The 25,860-nt window shown below is 40.7% G+C and overlaps 1 protein-coding gene across 2 annotated transcripts in view; it reads right to left on the reverse strand.

Moving 5' to 3' along the window:
- The window catches only part of LOC143775980 (chloride anion exchanger-like), an 82,347-nt gene that overhangs the window by 16,023 nt on the left and 40,464 nt on the right, over positions 1 to 25,860 (reverse strand). For both annotated transcript variants that reach the window (XM_077264805.1, XM_077264806.1), the window contains 10 exons: positions 25,058 to 25,205; positions 19,719 to 19,832; positions 14,126 to 14,203; positions 11,857 to 11,952; positions 9,610 to 9,716; positions 8,809 to 8,878; positions 8,636 to 8,728; positions 8,457 to 8,552; positions 5,064 to 5,303; positions 3,979 to 4,033 (listed from right to left, as the gene is read on the reverse strand). In XM_077264805.1, the coding sequence (XP_077120920.1) occupies positions 3,979 to 4,033; positions 5,064 to 5,303; positions 8,457 to 8,552; positions 8,636 to 8,728; positions 8,809 to 8,878; positions 9,610 to 9,716; positions 11,857 to 11,952; positions 14,126 to 14,203; positions 19,719 to 19,832; positions 25,058 to 25,205 (1,097 nt within the window). The remainder of the gene's footprint in view (positions 1 to 3,978; positions 4,034 to 5,063; positions 5,304 to 8,456; positions 8,553 to 8,635; positions 8,729 to 8,808; positions 8,879 to 9,609; positions 9,717 to 11,856; positions 11,953 to 14,125; positions 14,204 to 19,718; positions 19,833 to 25,057; positions 25,206 to 25,860) is intronic.

A 25,860-nucleotide genomic window follows, 5' to 3' on the forward strand; every position in this document is an offset into this window, starting at 1 on the left:
ATAATATAACTGATCTTCACTGTGCTATAAAAGGAATAAAAGAAACTACACTATCTATAAACAGAGACATGGTGAGACAACACTCAGCTACTCTATTTTGCATACCATAAAATGCACATCAAATTTTGGGGAGGAAAATGGCAAAACAAATTTTTAATAAAATGGTGGTGCATCTTATAGTCCATTTTAATGGTAGCTTATCAGGGGGATGGCTACGGTGGAGCAGTGTCCCAGGAGGCATGGTCTCTGCTACAGGAAGCTGGTGGTGGAAGGAGTGGGGCAATGATGAGGGACCCAGAATGAGAGGAGGTGGTGTTCGGCCATGGGAGGATGTGGCAGGCCCTGGTCTCTCGGCTCCTGAGATCTCAATCTGCGAAACATCACAATGGACTCTGATATCACCCAAGTGCAGTGCGATTCCCGCCAACGCCGGCAGCAGAGGAGCTGCAGAAATTCATCTCCGCAGCTGTGCTGCATTCCTCTCATGCGAGAGGATCGGAGCGGAGCATAAAGTACTGACACTCGGGTCCTGTTCACAGCAGAGCAGGAGCCGAGTGTCATTAGCATATCGCTAATATGACTCTGGCCTAAAACACACTTTTTTTTCCCAAAATATTTTGGAACAAAGTGGGAGGTGCATCATATAGTCTGGCTATACCTTTTAGTCCGGGTGTGGCTGTTTAGGGGGGTGCGGTAGCGGTGGTGGTGTGGGTTACAGAAGGCAGGAGCCAGTGGCTGCAGCTAACATGTGCCTGTAATAAAAGAAAATAAATATTCACTGCTCGCCACGCCCATAGTCCCTCCCACCTCTATACACTGAAGCCTGTGGTGAGAAGTGGCCAGGACTGTGGGCGTGTGGAGCAGTGAATATTCATTCTTCTGCAGTGGCTGGGCTATCACGTGTGTCCGCTATTAAATTAATTTTCAATGCTCCCCACTCCCACAGTCCCAGGCGTGGGGAGCACTGAGTATTTTGGCAGCTGACATTAGTGTGTGGGGGCACATGGCAGTGACATCATGCGCTGCTTCTACGCTGAAGTTACCTGCTGGCATCAGAACAGGATGCCATGCTGCGAGGGAGCAGAGGCAAGTTGAGTAAAGTTGCTTATTTTTTATGTGTGTGGTGTGAAAGATCCATGTATCCATGTATACCAGGATGAGGGGCCATGCATACCAGGATAGGGGGGCCATATATACCAGGATGGGGGACCATGTATACCAGGATGGGGGACCATGTATACCTGGACGGGGGGCCATATATACCAGGATAGGGATCATATATATCTGGATGGGAACATAAGCATCAGGATATCAGTATGGGGGGCCATATATACCACAGTGGTGATCATATATACCAGGATGGGGGACATTAGTACAGAATTGGGTGACATTACCCCTGTAACAGTGTCAGAAGCAGAATCCCCCCCCAATAACAGTGTGTTATGAATACATTTTTGCTTCAATTTTCTTTATTTTTTATTTTCCTCCTCTAAAACTAGGTGTGTCTTATAGTCCGAAAAATATGGTAGTTGTATGCAATGCTATTTTGGCAATGTATGGTTCTTCAGACAATATAATTTGCACTAAATGTCTGGGTTATTTGTGACAATAAAAGCACACTGTTTAGAGAATGTGTTCTATATGGAACTGTAAGAATTACATGGCACTTTTTGAGCAATTTATCTAGAGTATTTAGCAATCAACAATATATGCATAATTTCATAAACAGAGCTAAATGTTAATCAAAGCAAACTTGCACCACATCTTTGTCTATTCAAACATTCAAAGGAGGTGTTAACCCTTCTACATACAAAAAAAAATCATAAAAATTGTCGCAATTGAAAACTGTGCAAAAATTTGATGACATATATTTTTGGGACCACCAAAATATGTCCTACATGTATTGAGAGGCATGTCTCTAAATAAATTTGGCGCACCTTACTCCAGTGGGCTATAGTTTCCAGACAGGCATAAGAAACACCAGACTGAATAATTCACCACAATTTCTATAGAATAATGACAGAAGCTGAAAAAATTTCCAGTGGTATGCACTGATTATGAAACTGGATTCACGCAGGCAGATCTGTGCCCAAAACCTGTGCCAATTCATAATATAACAAATCAATTGTTAAAAGTCTTATTAAAAACTTTTTAAATTGTGACAGTATATTAAAGACGCACTCCCATCAAATTTTTTATCCTTTAAATATATTGTAAGTATCATACTAGGGTTGAGCGAAACGGGTCGGCAATTTTCAGAAGTCGCCGACTTTTGGCAAAGTCGGGTTTCATGAAACCCGACCCGACCCCTGTGTGGGGTCGGCCATGAAGTCGGCGATCTTCTGAATCTGGAATCGGAATTCCGATACCGATTCCCGATATGTTTAAGATATCGGGAATTGGTATCGGAATTCAGATTTAAGTGTAAAATAAAGAATTAAAATAAAAAATATCGCTATACTTACCATCTGATGCGCCCTGGTACTAAGCGGGAACCTTCCTTCCTTAGAATCAGCCTTCCAGGACCTTGCGGTGACGTCGCGGTGACGTCGCGGCTTCTGATTGGTCGCGCGGCCGCCCATGTGACCGCTCGCGCGACCAATCACCAGCCGCGACGTCACCGTGACGTCACCGAGGGTCCTGGAAGGGCTGATTCTTAGGAAGGAAGGCTGCCTGAAAGAAGCAGGGTGCGTCCGAGGGTGAGTATATACCTAATAGGAATATACTCACCCTCGGCTTCTTTCGGCTTCTTTCCGGCAGCCTTCCTTCCTAAGAATCAGCCCTTCCAGGACCCTCGGTGACGTCACGGTGACGTCGCGGCTTGTGATTGGTCGCGCGAGCGGTCACATGGGCGGCCGCGCGACCAATCACAAGCCGCGACGTCACCGCGACGTCACCGCAAGGTCCTGGAAGGCTGATTCTAAGGAAGGAAGGTTCCCGCTTAGTACCAGGGCGCATCAGATGGTAAGTATGGCGATATTTTTTATTTTAATTCTTTATTTTACACTTAAATATGGATCCCAGGGCCTGAAGGAGAGTTTCCGCTCCTTCAGACCCTGGGAACCATTGGAAACCCAATGCACTGCATTGGGTTTCGAGTTTCGGCCGACCCCGACCCCAACTTTTTTATAGGATCGGCCGATTTCACTCGACCCGACTTTTGAAAAAGTCGGGTTTCGTGAAACCCGACCCGATCCTATAAATGTAAAGGTCGCTCAACCCTATATCATACTATATAGCACTGTGTATTTACAATTTCTCATTTTGTCCTTCTACCCAGAAAATTCTTCTGTTTTCCAGTAGGTCTGTGATATCACGTGATTAAAAACTGACTAGCTAAATCCTTCTAAGCGCTAAGTAGAAACAGGAGGTCAATTTTCTCTGCACAAGTCATGAACCATTGCAAATATCTATGGCAGGGGGAGGAGCAGCTGGGTCAGGAGTTGAAGAGGGGATGATACATGCTGGGGAAATAGATTTCCCATTTCTACATAGAACAGAGAAAAGAGAAGAATTAGCTTGATAGAAAGGCAAAATTTGCAATTGTAAGTACACAGTGTAATATAGTATGATGACTACAATATATTAAGAGGATATAAACTTTGATGGGAGGAATGCATCTTGAAAGCAATCATTCTGCATAAAATATGCATTTTGCTGATGGCACTTAATGAGCAAATTACATCTGCATGTGTCTATTTGCATGTGTAAAACTTTATATTTGTGTACCTTCCCTATGTCCCTGCAATAATGTATCTAACAGGGGATAGAAATAAATAAAATGAGTATCATTTATGCTACCATCTACATCCAAAAACATATTTTTAATTTTATATGACATATACATAAATAATTTACTGAACTGCAAATGCAATGTGGTGGTCTGCTGTGAGATTTGTAATTCTTTGCATCAGTTTTCAAAAATACATTTCTTTCATTTTGACCTTTACAATATATTAACTAAAATTAGGAACTTACCGTCTGCAGCAACAATATACGTGTCTACATCAACCTTGATAAATTCTTGTAAAATCTGTAAAATAATTACATTAATTAGGCAGTCATTTTCAACCCTTGTTAAAGGGAATCTATCAACAGGTTTTTACTATGTAATCTGAGGACAGCGTGAGGTAAGGGTTAAAACAATGAATTCAATGATGAGTCAATTAACAGGCTGTGTGCTGTTGCTTACTTACAATGAAGGTTTTATCACTGGGTCATTATCATTGCCCTGACTAGCTGGTATGTACCTCCCAGCATGTACCTCCTCTCCTGTGATAAGCAGTTCACTGTCAATAGACTATGTGCAGAGTCTGGTGTGGGCGGGGTTAGCTTTCTCAGCTCTGCTGCATTGCTAAATCTAAGAACTCTATATTTATCCCAACTTCTGCATCCAGTAATCTAAATGACACATCATTTGAATCAGGGTTTCTTTTCCGACATTACAGATAAGGTAGCAAAAACCTTGTGACACATTTCCTTTAATTAATCACTTCAATTTGTGAGTTAGCATGTCATACTTTAGCCCATTCCTTAACATGTGCACTATTGAATTATTATAATTGTAATGTACATTATTAAAAAAATATATATAAAAAGTATTATAGTTAGTGCAGGATACCAGTGGAATCTATTAAAGATTTTGCACTGGGATCAATGGGTTTTAAGGTAGGCCTCTGAAATCCTCACATTTTAGATCTTTTGTTGATATTTCTTTGACGGCCACAGTAAAGGAGTACGGTATGTATACCATATATATATATACCATAGTCATAGTGTCTCTTTTGGAAAAACTAACCACTTTTTACTCCTTCGTACTAACGATACCCTTTTGTCAGGGAAAGAAACTGATAGGTGGCCATCTGACTCTGTAGGAGTAAGGCTCCACTATGAGGACCTTAGTAAACAGTTATAAATCTGAGCTTCAGGAGCACAAAAACGCATCATAAATTTGAGAATGATTTGTTATTTAATTATTAAGACAAACAATTAGCAGATCCAGGCACAGAAGGCTGATAAATATTACCATATGTAAAACAGAACAACTGTACTGTCATACTCACTCCTTTCAGCGCTTTCATGCCGGTAATATCAATGAATGAGACTGCCCCAAAGTCTAGGATTAAGCTATGAAGGTCTACTCTGGGAACTTGGATATTGTTGGGAAGATCTGCATTCCAGTCCACAGTAATGGGAAGATCTGCAGTGTTTATGGGTTGGTCCAGCTCTTCAATCGTGTTGTTGTCCAGCTCCTCTTCATCATCAGACTCCTTATAATCATATGACGTACATATAACACCTTTCTGAAAAACGACATTAGGTGTGAGATTTCTATTAGAATAGGAATTTTAATTCAACATAATTAACCCTTTCGCACCAGATCCTGTTCTAAACTTCATGAACGGGCCAATAGTTTCAGTTCTGACCAGTGTCACTTTATGAGGCAACGACTCTGGAACACTTCAGCATGTCCCAGTGATTCTGAGATTGTTTTTAGTGACATATTGTACTTCATGATAGTGGTAAATTATGGTCGATATTTTTTTGTGATTATTGGTGAAAATATTGTAATTTTCAGGAAAATGTTGAAAGTCTTCCAATTTTCTAAATTATTATTTTATACCCTTAAATCAGAGAGTTATATTACACAAAATAGTTAATAAATACAATTTACTACATGTCTACTTTGTATCAGCAGAATTTTTGAAACAGTATTTTTTTTTAATTAGGAAGTTATGAGGATGAAAAGTTAATCAGCAATTTCTCATTTTTTCAATAATATTTACAAAACCAATTTTTTTAGGGGCCACATCACATTTGAAGTGACTTTGAGGGGCCTATGTGACAGAAAATATCCAAAAGTGACACCATTTTAATAACTGTACCCTCCAAATGCACAAAACCGCATTCGAAAAGTTTATTAACTCTTCAGGTCTTCACAGAAATTAAAGCACAGGTACATCTGTGGTATTTTCCTGATGAAGGAGTCTGAGAACTGTGAATAAGTTCTACACATTCTACATTCCACATTCTATATGACAAACGTCCGGACTATCACTTATTCAGCAGCACAGAGTGAATCCACGTCTACCCATTTTTAAACAGTGGAAACCACTCACAAGTGACACCATTTTGGACACAACACCCTTCAAGGAATTTATCTAGATGTGTGATCAGCACCTTGAACCCGCAGATGCTTCACAGAATTTTATAATGTTGAGCCGCAATAACAGTTTTATATACCGTATTTTCCGGCGTATAAGACGACTGGGCGTATAAGACGACCCCCCAACTTTACCAGTTAAAATATAAAATCTTCTTAAAAGTCGGGGGTCTTCTTATACACCGTATGTCGTCTTATAGGGCCGGTGACTAATGTGCCTTTTTTGGGGGGGGGAGTGGTCCTGATGACGACGAGGGGGCGTCTCACAGGAAAGTGAGTATCCCCATTACCTCATCGTAGCGCTGCAGCGTGGGGTCTCTGTGCAGGGAGCGGCGGCTGCTGCTCCTCTTTGTGCCACGTGGGTGCTGTGCTGTGGGGCGGCGGCTCCTCTTCTGCAGTGTGGGGCCTCTGTGCTGTGGGGCGGCGGCGGCGGTGTATCTTCATGCAGTCGGGGCTCCTCCGGCATCTCCTTAAAGCCCGGAGGCCCCGCTGGCAGCTCCATCGGTGCAATGCGGTGGCCTCCGGGAAAATGGCCGCTGCTCAGATTCAGATCTCGTCCCGAGATCTCGGGAGACGAGATCTGAATCTGAGCAGCGGCCATTTTCCCGGAGGCAGCTCAATAGGTGCGATGCGGTGGCCTCCGGGAAAATGGCCGCTGGGGGCGGCGCATGCTCAGATTCAGATCTCGTCCCGAGATCTCGTCGTCATCAGGACCACTCCCCCCCCACCCACCATATACACCCGGCATACAAGGCGATACCCGGCGTATAAGACGACCCCCGACTTTTAAGAAGATTTTCAGGGGTTAAAAAGTCGTCTTATACGCCTGAAAATACGGTAATTTTTTTATGTTTGGCTGCTGTCACACATTAAAAAACCCTTTTTATAGAAAAAAAATTTTTTGCATTGCCATATTTTGAGACGTATAATTTTTCTATATTTCTGCTCTCAGAATCATGTGAGGGCACATATTATTTTTTGATCGTTTTCTATTAAGATTTATGGGAAACCAGCAATTCAGGATTTGTTTTTTGAGGTTTTGTTTAAATATAGTTCACTGTGCGATAACAGTGTTAAGACAGCTTTAGTCTTCGGATCAATGCGATTACAGCGATACCACATTTATATAATTGTTTTTACTGCTTTTCCATAATAAAAAGCTATTTTACAGAAAAAAGAATTGTGTTTGCATCTCTATATTCTGAGAGGTGTAACTTTTTTATTTATCTGCTGATTGCGCTGTACATTGGCTTGTTTTTTGTGGGACAAGACGACTTTTTCAGCAATATCTTTTTTATTTACATTTGTCTTTTTAATCGCATTTTATTCCACTTTTTTTTGGCGTTATGTTGAAAACTTTTTTTTACTATGTTTACTGAAGGGGTTAACTAGTGTGACAGTTTTATAGATTGAGTAATTTCGGACGCGGCGATACCAAATATGTATACTTTTTAAATTATTTTTGTTTTTATATCAATATACGTATTTATTGGTTTAATGTTTGTTTTATTTTAATTTGTATTTTTTTAACCCCTTCACCCAATTTTCCGTTTTTGCATTTATATTTTTTGCTCCCCTTCTTCCCAGACTCAAAGTGTTTACTTTTCTGTCAATATGGCCATGTGAGGGCTTGTTTTTTGCAGGACGAGTTGTACTACCGGCGCGGTCATGTTAAATGCTACGTTCAGAAATTGACAGCGGCATTTAACAGGTTAACAGCAGCGGGTGGATTGCGATTCCACCCGCAGCTGTTAGGGGCACATGTCAGCTGTTGAAATGTGCCAGAAAAGATGTGGGCTCAGCGCCTATTAGACCCTGCTGCTGGTTGAGTCTAACAGGCCACCGTAATGTAAGGGGTGAGCTGGCAGCTGACTGCCATGACAGCAATCGGCTCCCCCGTGATCACATCACAGGGGTGCCTGGGGGTGAGAGGAGGAGCCCACTTTCTTTCATGCCCACTTTCACAATCTTGTGAATGCCCTGATCGCTATTGATCGGGCATCTAGAAGATAACACAGGGATAACATCACCAGAACCTGAGCCAATCAGGTCCCTATAATGTCACAGGTCAGTGCTATCATTCTGCACTGGAATCCCAGCTCTTGCAGAACTCTGGGGGTCCCGAGCGCTGCAAGACCACCGACAACAGAGAAATGGTGACACTGCACAAAGCCTAGCAAACGCCGAAGTTAAATTTATTCAACAGTTATGAAAGGGTTAAACACTACATTACATACTACCAGTATCGAAACTGATGTGATGAATATCATATAATCTTATGAACCCCACTTACCTTTGTAACTTGTAATTCTCCTTTCTTCACTAATTTTTTTATCTTTCTCAGGGCCTTATTTCGCTTCCGCAGCACCCACAGTGGATTGAATCCCGCCTTAAAATAAAAAAAAATTCTAGCACTAATACTACACAGAAAACGATATTAACTAGAGAGTATAAGGTGGATGTAAGACTTACAACAGCAATGAGCTTATCTTTGAAGAAAGAACTATTGGCAAAAAATAATGGAGATGGGCATCTGAAAATCTTCAGTCCTTTTGGCTCACAGATCTGTGCACAATAACACACTTAATGAGTTTGATGAATAATACCTGTAAGCACATATACCTGGGAATTATGCCATGACTTACATCATTGTAGTCCTTCCTATTCCTGTAGATGTCTGTTTTTTCAATATTAGCGATCTCTACAAACTTGGGGCTGAAGGAAATGCAAAATTATGTGAAAAGGTTAGAAAAAAGACACAACAACATTTGACATTTTTTTTCTAGCTAATGCCTGAATAGTACTAATTATAGTAATTAGAGACAGGTGAACCTGAACTGTAAAGTTCGGTGTCCCTACCGGACACCTAGTGTTAAAGTTCAGCGGAACCCAAAGGACCCAAACATCCTCAGGTCCACCCATCACTAAAAGTAATACTTATTTTCACATTTCTTTGATGGTGGAATCCTTTGACCCTTGTGTCTGGAACGTATCAACCTGCTTTGTCCTTGGGTTCCAGTGTAATGTCGTAACTATATATTTATTTATTCTTATTATTCATATAGTAAGTTAGGGACAAATAATTCTTGGGAGGAGAATTATGGAGCAGACTCTGCATCTCCATAGGTCATTAACTAATGATCTGTAGGCCCACCTGAATGATCCAATAAGCCAAATAAAGCAGAAAGTCCATGAAAGAGGAATCAGTGAGAAAAATATGGTTGTCCGGCTAAGAGCCTCTAAATCCAATATTTCTAGCAGAAAGAGCATACTTATGTGAAATGTTCATTACGCTGTATGACATGAGTGAGTGCTAATATTTTAGGCACAAATTTAAAGTTACTACTCTTGCACTTCAATGCTGTCAAAACATCTACCACAGGCAGTGAATCAGGGACCTGAGGGTGGACGGCTGCTTATAGAATTGCAATTAAACGTATACTTACAACTGAACGCGGAACACGACTGTCAGAAGTTCAATTCCTACACCTGCAGCAAGTCCAAGATCCAATCCAAGAATTACGGATGCAAGGAATGCCAAGACCCACACAAGCTGCAATAAATGTAAAAAAATCAGTGATTGGTATCCCCACATCCCTTTTTGACTATTATACACTCCTCAACGTTGAAATTGCCACACAAAAAAGGAAAAATTGAGAAATTATGGAAATCACACAATCAATAGACCTTTATATGCAAATGATGAAAAAAAATGGAAACATAATTTTCAAAACATCTCAATTTATTTAGTATCAAGTATGAGCACCACATACAGAAATACATGCTGCCACTAGGGAGCTGCCAGCAGTGGATCTTGGCAATTTACCTGCCCTACAAGGCAGCATGGTGGCTCAGGGGTTAGCACTGTTACTGGGGTCTTGGGTTCAAATCCCATCACGAACAACATCTAACATGAGTTTGTGTTCCCTATGTTTGTGTGGGTTTCATCAGGGTACTCCTGTTTCCGCCCACATTCCAAAGACATAGGGATTGGGGCTAGATTGTGAGCCCCAATGGGGACAGTGATGATAATGTCTGTAAAGTGCTGTGGAATTAATAGAACTATATAAGTGAGGAAAATAAATAAAAAATAAATTCATTAATAGCATGCAAAGGTGTAAAAGTGATTGTATTACTGTATGCGGCTCATAGTTGATACTGAATAAATCAATATAATATAATATATATTAATATTAATAATAATATAATAATATATACAATAATAATTATAATAATTATTATTATAATTACATAATTATATTATATAATAATTACACTCACTGGCCACTTTATTAGGTACACCATGCTAGTAACGGGTTGGACCCCTTTTGCCTTCAGAACTGCCTCAATTCTTCGTGGCATAGATTCAACAAGGTGCTGGAAGCATTCCTCAGAGATTTTGGTCCATATTGACATGATGGCATCACACAGTTGCTGCAGATTTGTCGGCTGCACATCCCAAAGATGCTCCATACAAGGCAGGATGGATCCATGCTTTCATGTTGTTTACGCCAAATTCTGACCCTACCATCCGAATGTCGCAGCAGAAATCGAGACTCATCAGACCAAGCAACGTTTTTCCAATCTTCTACTGTCCAATTTCGATGAGCTTGTGCAAATTGTAGCCTCAGTTTCCTGTTCTTAGCTGAAAGGAGTGGTACCCGGTGTGGTCTTCTGCTGCTGTAGCCCATCTGCCTCAAAGTTCGACGCACTGTGCGTTCAGAGATGCTCTTAGGCCTACCTTGGTTGTAACGGGTGGCGATTTGAGTCACTGTTGCCTTTCTATCAGCTCGAACCAGTCTGCCCATTCTCCTCTGACCTCTGGCATCAACAAGGCATTTCCGCCCACAGAACTGCCGCTCACTGGATTTTTTTTCTTTTTCGGACCATTCTCTGTAAACCCTAGAGATGGTTGTGCGTGAAAATCCCAGTAGATCAGCAGTTTCTGAAATACTCAGACCAGCCCTTCTGGCACCAACAACCATGCCACGTTCAAAGGCACTCAAATCACCTTTCTTCCCCATACTGATGCTCGGTTTGAACTGCAGGAGATTGTCTTGACCATGTCTACATGCCTAAATGCACTGAGTTGCCACCATGTGATTGGCTGATTAGAAATTAAGTGTTAACAAGAAGTTGGACAGGTGTACCTAATAAAGTGGCCAGTGAGTGTATATAATAATATAATATACTTACAATTTACATATTATAAACATGTCTATTGATCATGTGATTTCCATAATTCCATGTCTTTTCCTTCTTGGTCTTGCAATTTCAATGTTGAAGAGTGTATTTTGTTCACATGCAGGACGACAATCCAGGACATGATGAAGAACTAAGCATTAACCCACGTCGTTTCAATTTCAGTACTGCATATTCTTACATGTTGTATGGTGTAAGACTCTATGTATGTAGACTGTGAGCCCGGAAGAGAAAGGCCCTCTCCCTTCTATATCACTGTAAATTTGTTAAATGTAATTTATATTTGTATTTTGTATGTAAACCCTTTTCACATGTAGAGCACCATGGAATTAATGTGCTCTAAAAATAATAATATTTCCTCCACTTAATTCTTCTTTATACTGTGATACTATAATTAGCATGCAAAAAAGATTATTCCTATAATATAATATACATAATATTAATAATCATAAAATGTAAAAAGGCATAAATAATAATAATAATATGCTTACACAGTCATATTTGTCTCTCTTAAATAAGACTGGAATTTCATTGAATTTCATTAGCATTCCCTTTAAATTCACCAATATTACTGCTGCCAAAACTGACTGAAACAAAAGTCATAATATTAATTAATCATATGACAAAAGTTATAAAAGAACATAAAACCTAGTATTATAGAAAATGTATATGCCTCAATTGTCAGCTTTAGAAATGAAGAACCTTTTGTGTCCGTCACTTGATACATAAGCCTGTATATTAGGCTGGAGTCACACTACCGTAGAATATGGCTGAGTGCTATGTGAGAAAACATTGCATTGCATTCGTCCCCGTGTTAGTCTATGGGGCAGCTCACATCATTTTTTTTTCTCTCAGGCATATTCGACTTGCATGTAAAGTTGCAGCATGCTGCGATTGGCACCAAGACTCAGCAGAGACTCTCCAATGCAAGCCTATGGGTGCGAGAAAGAAATCGCACAGCACTCAGACCATGTGAGTGCTTTCCGATTTTTACACACCGTTGTCCTTTGAAAAGCCGGCAATTCATCTGTCACATACAGTAAAATCACAGAGTGACAGGTTAGAATAGAATAGATATATAGACACATAGAATACATAGATATATACATGTTAGTGGCACACACATATATATATATGTATATATTACATAGATAGATAGAAGAAAAGCCGGAAATTCAGCAGCCACGTAGTGTAAAATCACAGCAGGAGCCGACAGGATAGAATAGATGGATTACATACAGTATATACACATAAAATAGATAGATATTCAGATGTCAGTGACAAATGCAATTAGTGCAGTGTTTAATAATAACCAGCAAAGGCTATGCAGACAACTGCAGACAACTACAGGCTGATATTAATTGCCTACAAAGGGGCCATGCACATTGCCCCCCCCCCCCAGGCTAAAAACATCAGCTCTCAGCCACCCCAGAAAAGGCGCATCTCTAAGATGTGCCAATCCTGGCACTTAGCCTCTCTCTTCCCACTTGCCCTGTAGTGGGGCAAATGGGGTGATAGTTGGGGGGTCTGATGTCACCTTTGTATTGTCAGGTGACATCAAGCCCCTAGGTTAGTAATGGAGAGGCATCAATAAGAATCCTCCATTACTAACCCCATAGTCATATATTATAAAAACACACACACAGAAAAAAGTACTTTAATTGAAAGAATAACACAGACTCCTTTAATAAATCTTAATTAAACAATACTTATGAACTCACCCATTCCACCGATGACATTGTCTTCTGCAATAAAAGTTTTAAAAAAAACAAGCAACCATATTCCTCACCTTTCCGCAGAGAAGATGATATTCTATTTGTCCCATGACGGGTCTAGGTCTGCTACATCTAGATGGCAGGCTGCATTGTTGCATGATGTGACTATACAGCCTGTCATCCAGAAGAGACACTGAACAGTGTGTGCTCAGTGTCTCCCTGTCAGTGTCTCCCTGTGAACTCCTATTACTTGTCTTCTGGCACAGTGAGCATGAGAAAGTTCTCATGCTCACTGTGCCATCAGACAGGTCCTAGAGTTCACAGTCAATGAACTCACTTCACCTTTCTGATGTCAGCGCAAGCGCATTGGGAAATTTTCACAGACTATCATCTCTGAGGAAAGATGAGGAATATTGTTGTTTATGTTAAAAAACTCTTATACTTACTCATATATGTGTTTTGAAGAATATTCCATTTGAACACGATGTGTAAATGACTTAGAGACTTTCTCTATGTAACAGCTCATGTTAAAATCGCATTGCAATCGGATAGCAATCGCACTGCATTCGGATGTAAATCAAATGCCAGGTGTGAAAAATTGGATTGTACTGCATGACACTCGCATGACACTTGCATTACGCTCATGCGACTCTCGGCAGTGAGAATAGGAATCATTTTTTAAACGGTTAGTGTGACTCCAGCCTTATACAGAGAATATCCCATGTTTTTAATTTTGCTTTTTTGTGTGGAGCTATATTGAAAAGCACACTGTCTTCTCGTATTAATTGTACAGTTTTCATGTGCTTTATGGCATCTGAAATCAATGGGAGTCAAATTACGTAGAAATTTCATAGACTATTACAGTTTTAAACCCCTTCTTCAGACACCAGGGAGCGGAGGAAAAAATTGAAAGTGTCAGATTATTGTGTATGCTCTTGTGACGTCTCATTTTATGAAGGTTGCATAGCAGCCAGATACATGAATAAAGATGTAATGAGTGTGCATTATCGTTGCAAGTCATGTTATAGTAAACCACAATGAGTACCTTTGGTAATGGTTCTAGGAGGTATCCAATAGCCAACGTCACAATCAAGACAACCAAGCCAGATATTATTCCAGCGACCTACAGAATTAAAGATTGGACTACATAAAAGAAAATTATAGAAAAACGGTAACCTACAAAGAGGGTCACAGGAAAGAGCAAAGATGTGAAACTATACTATAGCAGCAATATTTTATTGTAGCTAGTTATAGGGATTGTCAAGCTTAAAAGTTTCAATTAATTCTATCATTTTTAGGCCTTCCCTGTGTGTACCAGAAGCTACATGGTCCTTTGAATCTTGGCATGTAGTGAACTGCTTCCACTCTCTTCTATGTCAAGACATCATCAGATTAGATGATTAAAGGTGACTCATGAGATGGCAACTTTCTGTATCACCTTTTCGACTCTCATTATTCAAACCCCTTGGTCACTTAACACTTTAAAGAAAAATCATGAACATAATTGGTGATTGCATGTGGAGGGTGCTCAAGAGATGATGAGCTCTCTCTACACGTGGTAGATGCCAGCTATGCTATATGGCCGGCATTGTGTCTAAGAGCAGCCTGAGCTGGGCTTCGCTGCTGTTACCCATTTAAATTCTGCTGTCAATCTGTTTAATTGGAATTCACTCAGTCTTTAACGACCCCCAGTGACATAAAATATCAACACCTCTTGCCCGATCACAGCAGGAGCTTGGTGGTGCTAGTGGCCAAGCTTCTGCACTAACAGCCAGGAATGGTGCCAGCACCACCCCTGGCTGTTTAACCTCCTAAATGCTGCGATCGAAAGCGAGTACACCGATACAACCTATGTGATTGAAAACTACTTTTGAGTCACAGTGCAAAGCTCAGAAGGGAAGGAGCGCATTATTAGATTTCAGCATTTGCTGGACTTGTTGGAGGGTGCCATGTCATATTGGCAGAGCCCCTGAGGGGGCCAGAACAGCAGAACCCCCCATAAATGACTCCATTTTACAAACTACACTTCTCAATGAGTTTATTTAACGGTGCAGTAATCATATTGACACCATGCGTGTGTCACAGAATTTTAGGCAGAATGAAAAAAATCATCAGGAAATGAAGAATTAGGGTATGTGCACACGTTGCGGATTGGACTGCGGAATTTTCCACACAGAATGTGCATCTCTTGGCAGAAAACGCAGGTCAAAATGCTTGCAGATTTCACGCGGAATTGTTGCAGATTTGTTGCAGATTGTCATGCGTTTTTTGATGTGCAGATTTGTCTGACTCAATGTATAGTCACTGGGTGCAGAAACGCTGCGTTTCCGCAAAAAGAATTGACATGCTGCAGAAAATAAACCGCTATGTTTCTGCGCTGAATTTTCCGCATGTGCACAGCGGTTTTTGTTTTCCATAGGTTTACATGGTAATGTACACCCCCTGGAAAACTGCTGCAGATCCGCAGGGCCAAATCCGCTGCGGATCCACAGCAAAATGCGCAGCGTGTGCACATACTCTTAGTTTTATTTATTTTTTACGCCTTTCCTTGCGCGGTATAAGAGATTTAGACTACTTTATTCTTTGGGTCGGTGCAATTCCAGCGATACCAGATGTATTTTTTTTATGTTTGGCTGCTGTCACACACTAAAAGACACTTTTTTTTTAAACTATATTTTGCATCGCCATACGCCATATGTTGAGAGCTACAATTTTTCCATACATCTGCTGAAAGAGTCATGTGAGGTCTAGTTTTTTCCTAGAACGAGTTGACATTTTTATTGGTACCATTTTCGAGCACATGACATTTTTTATCACTTTCTATTCCAATTTTTGGGAGGCAGAATGAACAAAAACAAGTAACATAGTAGCATAGTAATTCAGTAATTGTTTTATTTCATGCTGTTCTGCGTGTGCTAAAATTGATAAGGCAGCTTTATTCTTCAAGTCAGTATGTGATTATAGCGATACCTCATTGATAGACATTTTTTATGTTTTGTGAGAAATAACCGTAGGCACTACTATCGGAGGTGGTGCTCAAGTAGGTGCCCAAACCTTATAATTATGAAAAGTAACTTGGCACACACGTGATCAGATGCTTGTGTGATTTAATAAGAAGAGAGTACATACAAACGTTTCGGTCATAGACCTTCTTCAATGTACTAGACAAATAATAAATAATAACAAAGTAAATAAAGTATATACAATAGAGGTAGATAAATAGATAAGTAATGGTCCAAATGGAGAAACATGATTGTTATGACAATTGACTTCATACTGAGAGTCTGTACTGTGATACAATATCGTGAAGAAACTGGCCAATAATCATGCTCTGGAGAAGACTACGATACAGTGTCCGTTGAGAGGAGACTTGTGATTATATATAGTGCATAGTGACATAAATAAAGGCGTCTATACCTACCCTCTCTCTGAGAGTCTATTTGATGAGCGGATTTTATAGGGGAGGAAATAGTCCTGTAAAATGCATGCTAGATCAGAGTTGTAATGGTATTATTATCGCTGAGGTAGAATAGGATGAGAATGAACATACCCCTTAATGCGTCTGGTGGTGATGACTATGATCTGAGCGCTAGTGAGGCTCTGTGGAATAAAGTAATATCCATATAAAGTGCCGCAAATCAGAGTCCAGGGAAGTGCTGCGTGAGCAGGCAGAAGCCTGGCTTACCTATGATGTCTCCGTTCAGGACGCGGTGTCCACCGCTTGTCCTCAGTGTGGTGAGGCTGATGTGACGCTGCCGTTTAATGGGCGCGTGTCGTGACGCGTTACCGGAAGTACTTCCGGTAACGCGTCACGACACGCGCCCATTAAACGGCAGCGTCACATCAGCCTCACCACACTGAGGACAAGCGGTGGACACCGCGTCCTGAACGGAGACATCATAGGTAAGCCAGGCTTCTGCCTGCTCACGCAGCACTTCCCTGGACTCTGATTTGCGGCACTTTATATGGATATTACTTTATTCCACAGAGCCTCACTAGCGCTCAGATCATAGTCATCACCACCAGACGCATTAAGGGGTATGTTCATTCTCATCCTATTCTACCTCAGCGATAATAATACCATTACAACTCTGATCTAGCATGCATTTTACAGGACTATTTCCTCCCCTATAAAATCCGCTCATCAAATAGACTCTCAGAGAGAGGGTAGGTATAGACGCCTTTATTTATGTCACTATGCACTATATATAATCACAAGTCTCCTCTCAACGGACACTGTATCGTAGTCTTCTCCAGAGCATGATTATTGGCCAGTTTCTTCACGATATTGTATCACAGTACAGACTCTCAGTATGAAGTCAATTGTCATAACAATCATGTTTCTCCATTTGGACCATTACTTATCTATTTATCTACCTCTATTGTATATACTTTATTTACTTTGTTATTATTTATTATTTGTCTAGTACATTGAAGAAGGTCTATGACCGAAACGTTTGTATGTACTCTCTTCTTATTAAATCACACAAGCATCTGATCACGTGTGTGCCAAGTTACTTTTCATTTTTTATGTTTTGACATTTCTACGCAATAAAAACTATTTCATAGAAAAAATAACTTTTTGCATCGCTTTATTCTGAGAGCTAAAATTTTGTATTTTTCGGCTGATTGAGCTGTGCACGCAGAATTGCCTGGATGCATCCATACATCCAAGGTCACAAAAGAGTTAAATGAAATAAAAATACTATGCAGCATCAGAATCTTACTGTACTGACCTGGAGAATCATGTTTCAAATACATTTTTACCTCAGAATAAACATCATAAAAAAGACAAAAAAAGCCCCAAACTTTCTTTTTTTTACAATTTCATCACACTTTTTCCATTTTTACAGTACCTTGAATGCTATTATGAATAGTGTAATTCAAAACTGCAACACATCTTACAAAAAACAAGCCAATGGCTATGTCAACAGAAAAACAAAAATGCAAGTATGAAAAATTGCCTGGTGCTAAAGGGGTTAAACTAATAATATCTAATATAATATTAATAATAATATCTAATATAAACTAATAAAATCTACCGTATATACTCGAGTATAAGCCGACCCCCCCTAATTTTGCCACAAAAAACTGGGAAAACTTATTGACTCAAGTATAAGCCTAGGGTGGAAAATGCAGCAGCTACCGGTAAATTTCAAAATTAAAAATAGATGCTCCATACCGTTCATTATGGCCCCATAGCTGTGCCATAGAAAGCTGTGCCATACAGTGCTCTGCACCGTTCATTATTACCCCATAGCTGTATCATAGAAAGCTGTGCCATATAGTGCTCTGCACCATTCATTATTGCCCCATAGCTGTACCATATAGTGCTCTGCACCGTTCATTATTGCCCCATAGCTGTGCCATATAGTGCTCTGCACCGTTCATTATTGCCCCATAGCTGTGCCATATAGTGCTCTGCACCGTTCATTATTGCCCCATAGCTGTGCCATATAGTGCTCTGCACCGTTCATTATTGCCCCATAGCTGTGCCATATAGTGCTCTGCACCGTTCATTATTGCCCCATAGCTGTGCCATATAGTGCTCTGCACCGTTCATTATTGCCCCATAGCTGTGCCATATAGTGCTCTGCACCGTTCATTATTGCCCCATAGCTGTGCCATATAGTGCTCTGCACCGTTCATTATTGCCCCATAGCTGTGCCATATAGTGCTCTGAACCGTTCATTACTGCCCCATAGATGTACCATAGAAAGTTGTGCCATTGCTGCTGCTGCAATAAAAAAAAAAATGACATACTCACCTCTCTTGCTTGCAGCTCCTCAGCGTCCCGTCCCGGCGTCTCTCCGCACTGACTGATCAGGCAGAGGGCGGCGCGCACACTATATGCGTCATCGCGCCCTGTGACCTGCACAGTCAGTGCGGAGAGACGTCGGGAAGATGGAGCGGCGCCCGGCGTGTGGAACGCAGACAGGTGAATATGTAATACTTACCTGCTCCCGGCGTCCCGCTCCTTCCCCCAGACAGCTGGTCTTCGGTGCCGCAGCCTCTTCCTCTATCAGTGGTCACCGTTACTGCCATTAGAGAAATGAATATGCGGCTCCACCCCTATGGGAGTGGAGTCCATATTCATTTCTCTAATGAGCGGTCCCACGTGACCGCTGAACAGGGGAAGAGCTGCGGCACCCGGAGACCGTGGGACAGGCAGGGACAGCGCCAGGAGCCCCGGAAGCAGGTAAGTATGCCTCGGCCCTCTCTCCCCCTCACCCGCCGACCCCACCGCCGACCGTGACTCGAGTACAAGCCGAGAGGGGCACTTTCAGCCCAAAAATTTGGGCTGAAAATCTCGGCTTATACTCGAGTATATACGGTAATAATCTCTCCATAAAGGATGGAGAGAATTTTGCATCTGTGTCCAGATGGTAAAGGACTAAAGAACATCTGACACAAAGACAAAAGGGTTTAAATAATGGATTCAGTTGAAAAATGTAATCAATATACATTTGATAAATGTATATTTTAACTATCATTTGTCATTTTCCAAACGATTGTAGGAAGATGGTCACCCTCTTTAAGAAAACTAGAGGATGTCCTATGACTGATCTCACAATAGAAATGACCATTGTTGTAATGAGAACAGGAAACACAAGAATTTCTATGAAATATGTTACTACCTGGGTTTTGCCACCAGTGCTCTCTTGTACAGATGATCTTGATAAAGATGTACTTGCAGCAAATCCTTTAAAGGACCCACACAATACATTACTCAGTCCAAATGCTATTAACTCCTAAAGCAAAGACAATAAAAACATAAATACTTTTCAAAAATACTTATCTAACTATATTGCATCTACAAACTACAATATCTGTTTGTGCAGATTGTTATGAAAGACAATGGAGAGTGGTATGGAAGTATAATATTGTACCCACAGAGGTGTAAGAAACCATCCATACCTCTGTTTTCCCTTTAAACAAACAGGGAGATTAACTCATTACACAGCGCGGTACAGAAGCGCTATACAGCGGCATACAGACTCAGCGCATGAGGCCTAAAATGACATTTTTATATGAAGAAACCCCTTTAGGCTGCATTCAGTCACACATTTTTTTCGCATACATGACGCATCAAAGCCATTGGCAAAATGTGCATCATGTATTGTTTGGTGAGTTAACTGACACATGATTGTTACTCTCCTACTAGTTTGGCTGTATACTTTTTGGGATATTTCTTTATCTCTTTATCAGACCTTAGCAGACTACTTACTTCTTGTACAGTGCCACTATTGGGACTCATTGGGAGTTCTTATGTAATACCGGCATTGATGTCTGATAGGATTTCCTTTGGGATCATTTAACCTATTGCATGGGTTCTTTTTTGATAACTTTTTATTTTTTTAATCTTTTTATGTTTTTAATTCCTATGAACTTTTTTTAACAGATACATGTTAATAAAGAAATATTTTACTATCTATTGAACCTGTTCTACGCCCGGGTGGCGAGCATTTTTATTGGTACATTTTTGTGCTATAAGGTAACCTGTCACTAGAAATAATGCTGTTAACCTGCAGATATGCATTTAATTTGCAGGTTAACACATTATTATGCTGCCCGGCGCATGCACGCAGACGAATACAGTGGGGAGAAAATTAACTATATTCTCCCCTCCAGCTTTCGGTTTCAGTCACAGCGTTGAGGGTTCAGTCACCATGTCCTCGGCCCTGACTGACAGCCGACCTCAATGTAGAGTCAGTGTCAGTCACGGCCAGGTTGTGGTTACAGCGCTGCTCTGTATACTCAGAACGGTGACTGAACCAACGCCGCCACCATGATTGAAACCGAATGCTAGAGGGGAGAACAATGTTCATTTTGACATGTCAGTCAGCGCATGCCGCGGCTATGCCAGGCATAGTATTTGATCTCTCTCTCTTCTCTCAGACATCCTGGAGATAATGACTCCACAGGTTAGATGACTCAACTCATTACCTGTATTAAAGACAGCTCTCTTACATAGTCACCTTTATAAAAGACTTCTGTCCACAGACTCAATTAAACAGTCGGACTATAACTCTACAACATGGGCAAGACCAAAGAGCTTGGATGTCAGGGACAAGATCATAGACCTGCACAAAGCTGGAATGGGCTTCATAACTATAAGTAAAACGCTAGGTGAGTATGAGACAACTGTTGGTGCAATAGTAAGAAAATGGAAGAAATACAAAATGACTGTCAATCGACATTGATCTGGGGCACCATGCAAAATCTCACCTCGTGGGGTATCCTTGATCATGAGGAAGGTGAGTGATCAGCCTAAAACTGCTTGAGGGGAACTTGTTATTGATCTCAAGGCAGCTGAAACCACAGTCACCAAGAAAACCATTGCTAACACACACGCTGTAAAGGTTTAAAAACCTGCAGTGCCCGCAAGGCTCAAGAAGGCACATGTGCAGACCCATCTGAAGTTTGCTACTGAACACCTGGATGATTCTGTGAGTGATTGGGAGAAGGTGCTGTGGTCAGATGAGACAAAAATGTATCTCTTTGACATTAACTTAACTCACCGTGTTTGGAGGAAGAGAAATGCTGCCTATGATCCAAAGAACACCGTCCCCACTGACAAGTATGGAGGTGGAAACATTATGTTTTGAGGGTGTTTCTCTACTAAGGGCACAGGACTACTTCACCACATCAATGGGAGAATGGATGGAGCCATGTACCGTAAAATCCTGAGTGACAACCTCCATCCCTCCGCCAGGACATTAAAAATGGGTGGTTGCTTGGTCTTCCAGGAAGACAATGACCCAAAACATACAGCTAAGGCAACAAAAAGAAGCACATTAAGGTCACTGAGTGTCTTAGCCAGTCTCCAGACCTTAATCCCATAGAAAACTTATGGAGGGAGTTGAAGCTCCGAGTTGCCAAGTGATAGCCTCAAAATCTTAATGATTTAGAGATGATTTGCAAAACCAAAATTCCTCCTGACATGTGCGCAAACCTCATCATCAACTACAAAAAACGTCTGACTGCTGTGCTTGCCAACAAGAGTTTTGTCACCAAGTATTATGTCTTGTTTGCCAGAGGAATCAAATACTTATTTCTCACTGCAAAATGCAAATAAATGTATATAATTTATACAATGTGATTTTCTAGTTTTTATTTTTTTATATTTTATCTCTCAATGTTAAAATTAACCTACCCTTAAAATTATAGACTGTTCATGTCTTTGTTAATGGGTAAATTTACAAAATCAGCAAGGGATGAAATAATTATTTCCTTCACTGTATATCAGTCTTGTGAATAAGGCTATCATTCAGTAATTAGGTTGCTTTAGATAGGTATTTCTATTTAGTGTATATATATATAAATATAAACAACTGGAAAATAAGCTTCATAAGTTTATGTTCCTATGATGAGTTTTTGACACCACATATTTTCACTTAGCAAAAAATTCAGGGTCTCACAGTTCCAGCAAAGTGAATGAGATTTATAGAAATCTCATACCCACTGCGCTTTTTTATATTGTGTAAACTGACCTGCTGCTTTTTAAGTCTGCAACCCATTAACTTTTCTTGCAGGTATGCTGAGTTTTATATGAAATTCCCCATAGAATTGCATCAGATGCTGAAAATCCACAGGTAAAAAATGCATCCTAAAAAAAAACAACCCTGCAAGCCATGGCTAAATGTGCACTATTAAAAACTCACCAATTAGTCATTGTGGGAACGTAGTCTAAAGGTTTTAAAGATAGTTGAGCGTAAAGCTGTAAGGCCAGTCTCACACATCCAGATATTTCAGGTACCGGAGAAACACGGTACCGGAGTTATCCGTGCCCGTGTGTCCGTGTGCTCACATGGTACGTCCGTGTGGGATCCGTGTGATGTCCGTGTGTCCATGTTTAGCATCTATATGCTGTCCGTGTGCTGTCTGTGTGTCCATGTATTGAAACAATTTGTTTCAATTTTAACCCTTTCAAGTCGCGGCCCTTTTTCGTTTTTGCGTTTTCGTTTTTCACTCCCCTCCTTCCCAGAGCCATAACTTTTTTATTTTTCCGTCAATATGGCCATGTGAGGGCTTATTTTTTGCGGGACGAGTTGTACTTTTGAACGACACCATTGGTTTCACCATGTCTTTTACTAGAAAACGGGAAAAAAATCCAAGTGCGGTGAAATTGCAAAAAAAGTGCAATCCCACACTTGTTTTTTGTTTGGCTTTTTGCTAGGTTCACTAAATGCTAAAACTGACCTGCCATTATGATTCTCCAGGTCATTACAAGTTCATAGACACCTAATATGTCTAGGTTATTTTTTACCTAAGTGGTGAAAAAAAATTAAAAACTTTGCTTAAAAAAAAAAAAGTGCCATTTTCCGATACCCGTAGCGTCTCTATTTTTCGTGATCTGGGGTCGGGTGAGGGCTTATTTCGCGCTGAGCTGATGTTTTTAATGATACCATTTCGGCGCAGATACGTTCTTTTGATCGCCCGTTATTGCATTTTAATGCAATGTCGCGGCGACCAAATAAACGTAATTCTGGCGTTTCGGATTTTTTTCTCGCTACGCTGCTTAGCAATCAGGTTAATGCTTTTTTTTAATTGATAGATCGGGCGATTCTGAACGTGGCGATACCAAATATGTGTATGTTTAATTTTTTTTTTTATTGTTTTATTTAGGATGGGGCGAAAGATTTAAACTTTTTTTTCATATTTTTAAAAACATTTTTTTTTTACTTGTGCCATGCTTCAATAGCCTCCATGGGAGGCTAGAAGCTGGCACAACTCGATTGGCTCAGCTACATAGCAGCGATCATCAGATCGCTGCTATGTAGCTGAAATGCAGGTGTGCTGTGAGCACCGTCCACAGGGGGGCGCTCACAGCAGGCCGGCATCAGTAACCATAGAGGTCTCAAGGACCTCTATGGTTACTGTCCTGACACATCGCCGACCCCCGATCATGTGACAGGGGTCAGCGATTACGTCATTTCCGGCCGCCCGGCCGGATGCGCTAGTTAAATGCCGCTGTCTGCGTTTGACAGCGGCATTTAACAGGTTAATAGCGGTGGGTGAATAGCGATTTCACCTGCCGCTATTGCGCGCACATGTCAGCTGTACAAAATAGCTGACATGTCGCGACTTTGATGCGGGCTCAGCGCCGGAGCCCACATCAAAGGGGGATTCACGGCATGCGCAGTACATGTACGGCGCATGCTGTGAAAGGGTTAACCCTATGACTTTAAAAAAGCACACGGACAGCACACGGTCGGCACACAGACGGCATCCGTGTGCGGTACGTGTTTACATGCACCCATTGATTTTAATGGGTCCATGTGATCCGTGCGCTCCCACGAACACTGACATGTCTCCGTGTTTTGCACACGTACACACGGTCTGTGAAAACCCGCTGACATGTGCAGAGACACATTCATTTTAATGTGTCTACGTGTGTCAGTGTCTCTGGTACGTACCGGAGCCACTGACGTGTGAAACCGGCCTAACATAAAGGGGAATTTGTTTTGTAATACAGAGTGGAAATGATGACCCGGAGTCATTCTGACAATTGAAACTGAAAATTTATTACTAGCCTTCCTTACTATCCATCTTTTTATCACTGCGTCCATAACCATATTTCCAAGGACACCTATAAGGAGTTTGAATGTTCTACCCGTGTTTGTGTGGGTTTCCTCGGGTACTACAGTTTTCTTCCACACTCTAAAGACATACTGATAGGGAATTTAAATTGTGAGCCCCATTGGGGACAATGAGTGAAACCAAAGTCTATAAAGCATTGCAAATTATGTTGGCACTGTACTATACAAGCAAGCATATAAAATAATTAAAAAGGGTAAATAAATAAAACAGATTAACTATTTTTCATTGAGAGCACCATTAAAAATGTCATTTTCAGTGGTGTCTGGTAGCGGTTTTCTCCACTCTCATTGTTGTAAAAATCTGAATACTTGGTTTAGATTCCTATTAAACTAAATAAAGTAAGTCACTTTGGTGCAAGGAAAATGTTACTTACCTGGTTCCCATTAATACTGTAATTATGCTTAATGGCATAGACCTTAGCGACTGAAAAGGCCACAGCGAATCCAACAATTGCAATAGAGAATGAGTTAGCAATGGTTGCCTGAAACACAGCTATATCTGGCGCAACAGGAGTCTGATATCTGTGTAAGAAATATGAATACATATATTAGAAATGGAACATAATAAAGGAATGATAAAAACACAGAATTATTAGACAGACATAAAACTTGCACCTTTATAATTCAATTACAAGTAGTATAGGAGTATATCATGTTTATTCTTCCTAGGGTGAGCTGACTATTTTTTTTAATATAGTGTTTATGTTACATCGTTTCACACTGCCAAATGCGGTATTGTTGACTTATACAGGTTTACTTAGTTTAAAGGGAATAGTTGGTAGGAATATGAATTTCCTATGCTAAAGTGTCTTTTTCACACCCTTATGCACCGTCTACTGAGCTGAATGTCACTTTTCAGGAATAATTATTTCAAGATAAGGAAAATCATTAAGTGTATTTCTAAAGGTTATTTTCATTGTTTGAAAGAAGCATGGTCTAGATTGTTCGGACAAGTGCCTATTAGTATGGGCATTATGAAGCTCCACTGCTGTGACCTTGAGATATCTGTACCATGCACTACTGGTGAACAGCGATGTGAGCATCTTTTCACCTTAGCACTTCTATTATCTCCAGTGTTAGATCAGAAAAGGAGAACAGCAGTGTGAGAAACCTCTTCTTACCTCAACACAACCAAAATCTCCAGTATTAGATCAGATAGAAATGATGTACAGCAGTG

Source organism: Ranitomeya variabilis, chromosome 5, assembly GCF_051348905.1.
Source record: "Ranitomeya variabilis isolate aRanVar5 chromosome 5, aRanVar5.hap1, whole genome shotgun sequence".
Taxonomy (NCBI): domain Eukaryota; kingdom Metazoa; phylum Chordata; class Amphibia; order Anura; family Dendrobatidae; genus Ranitomeya; species Ranitomeya variabilis.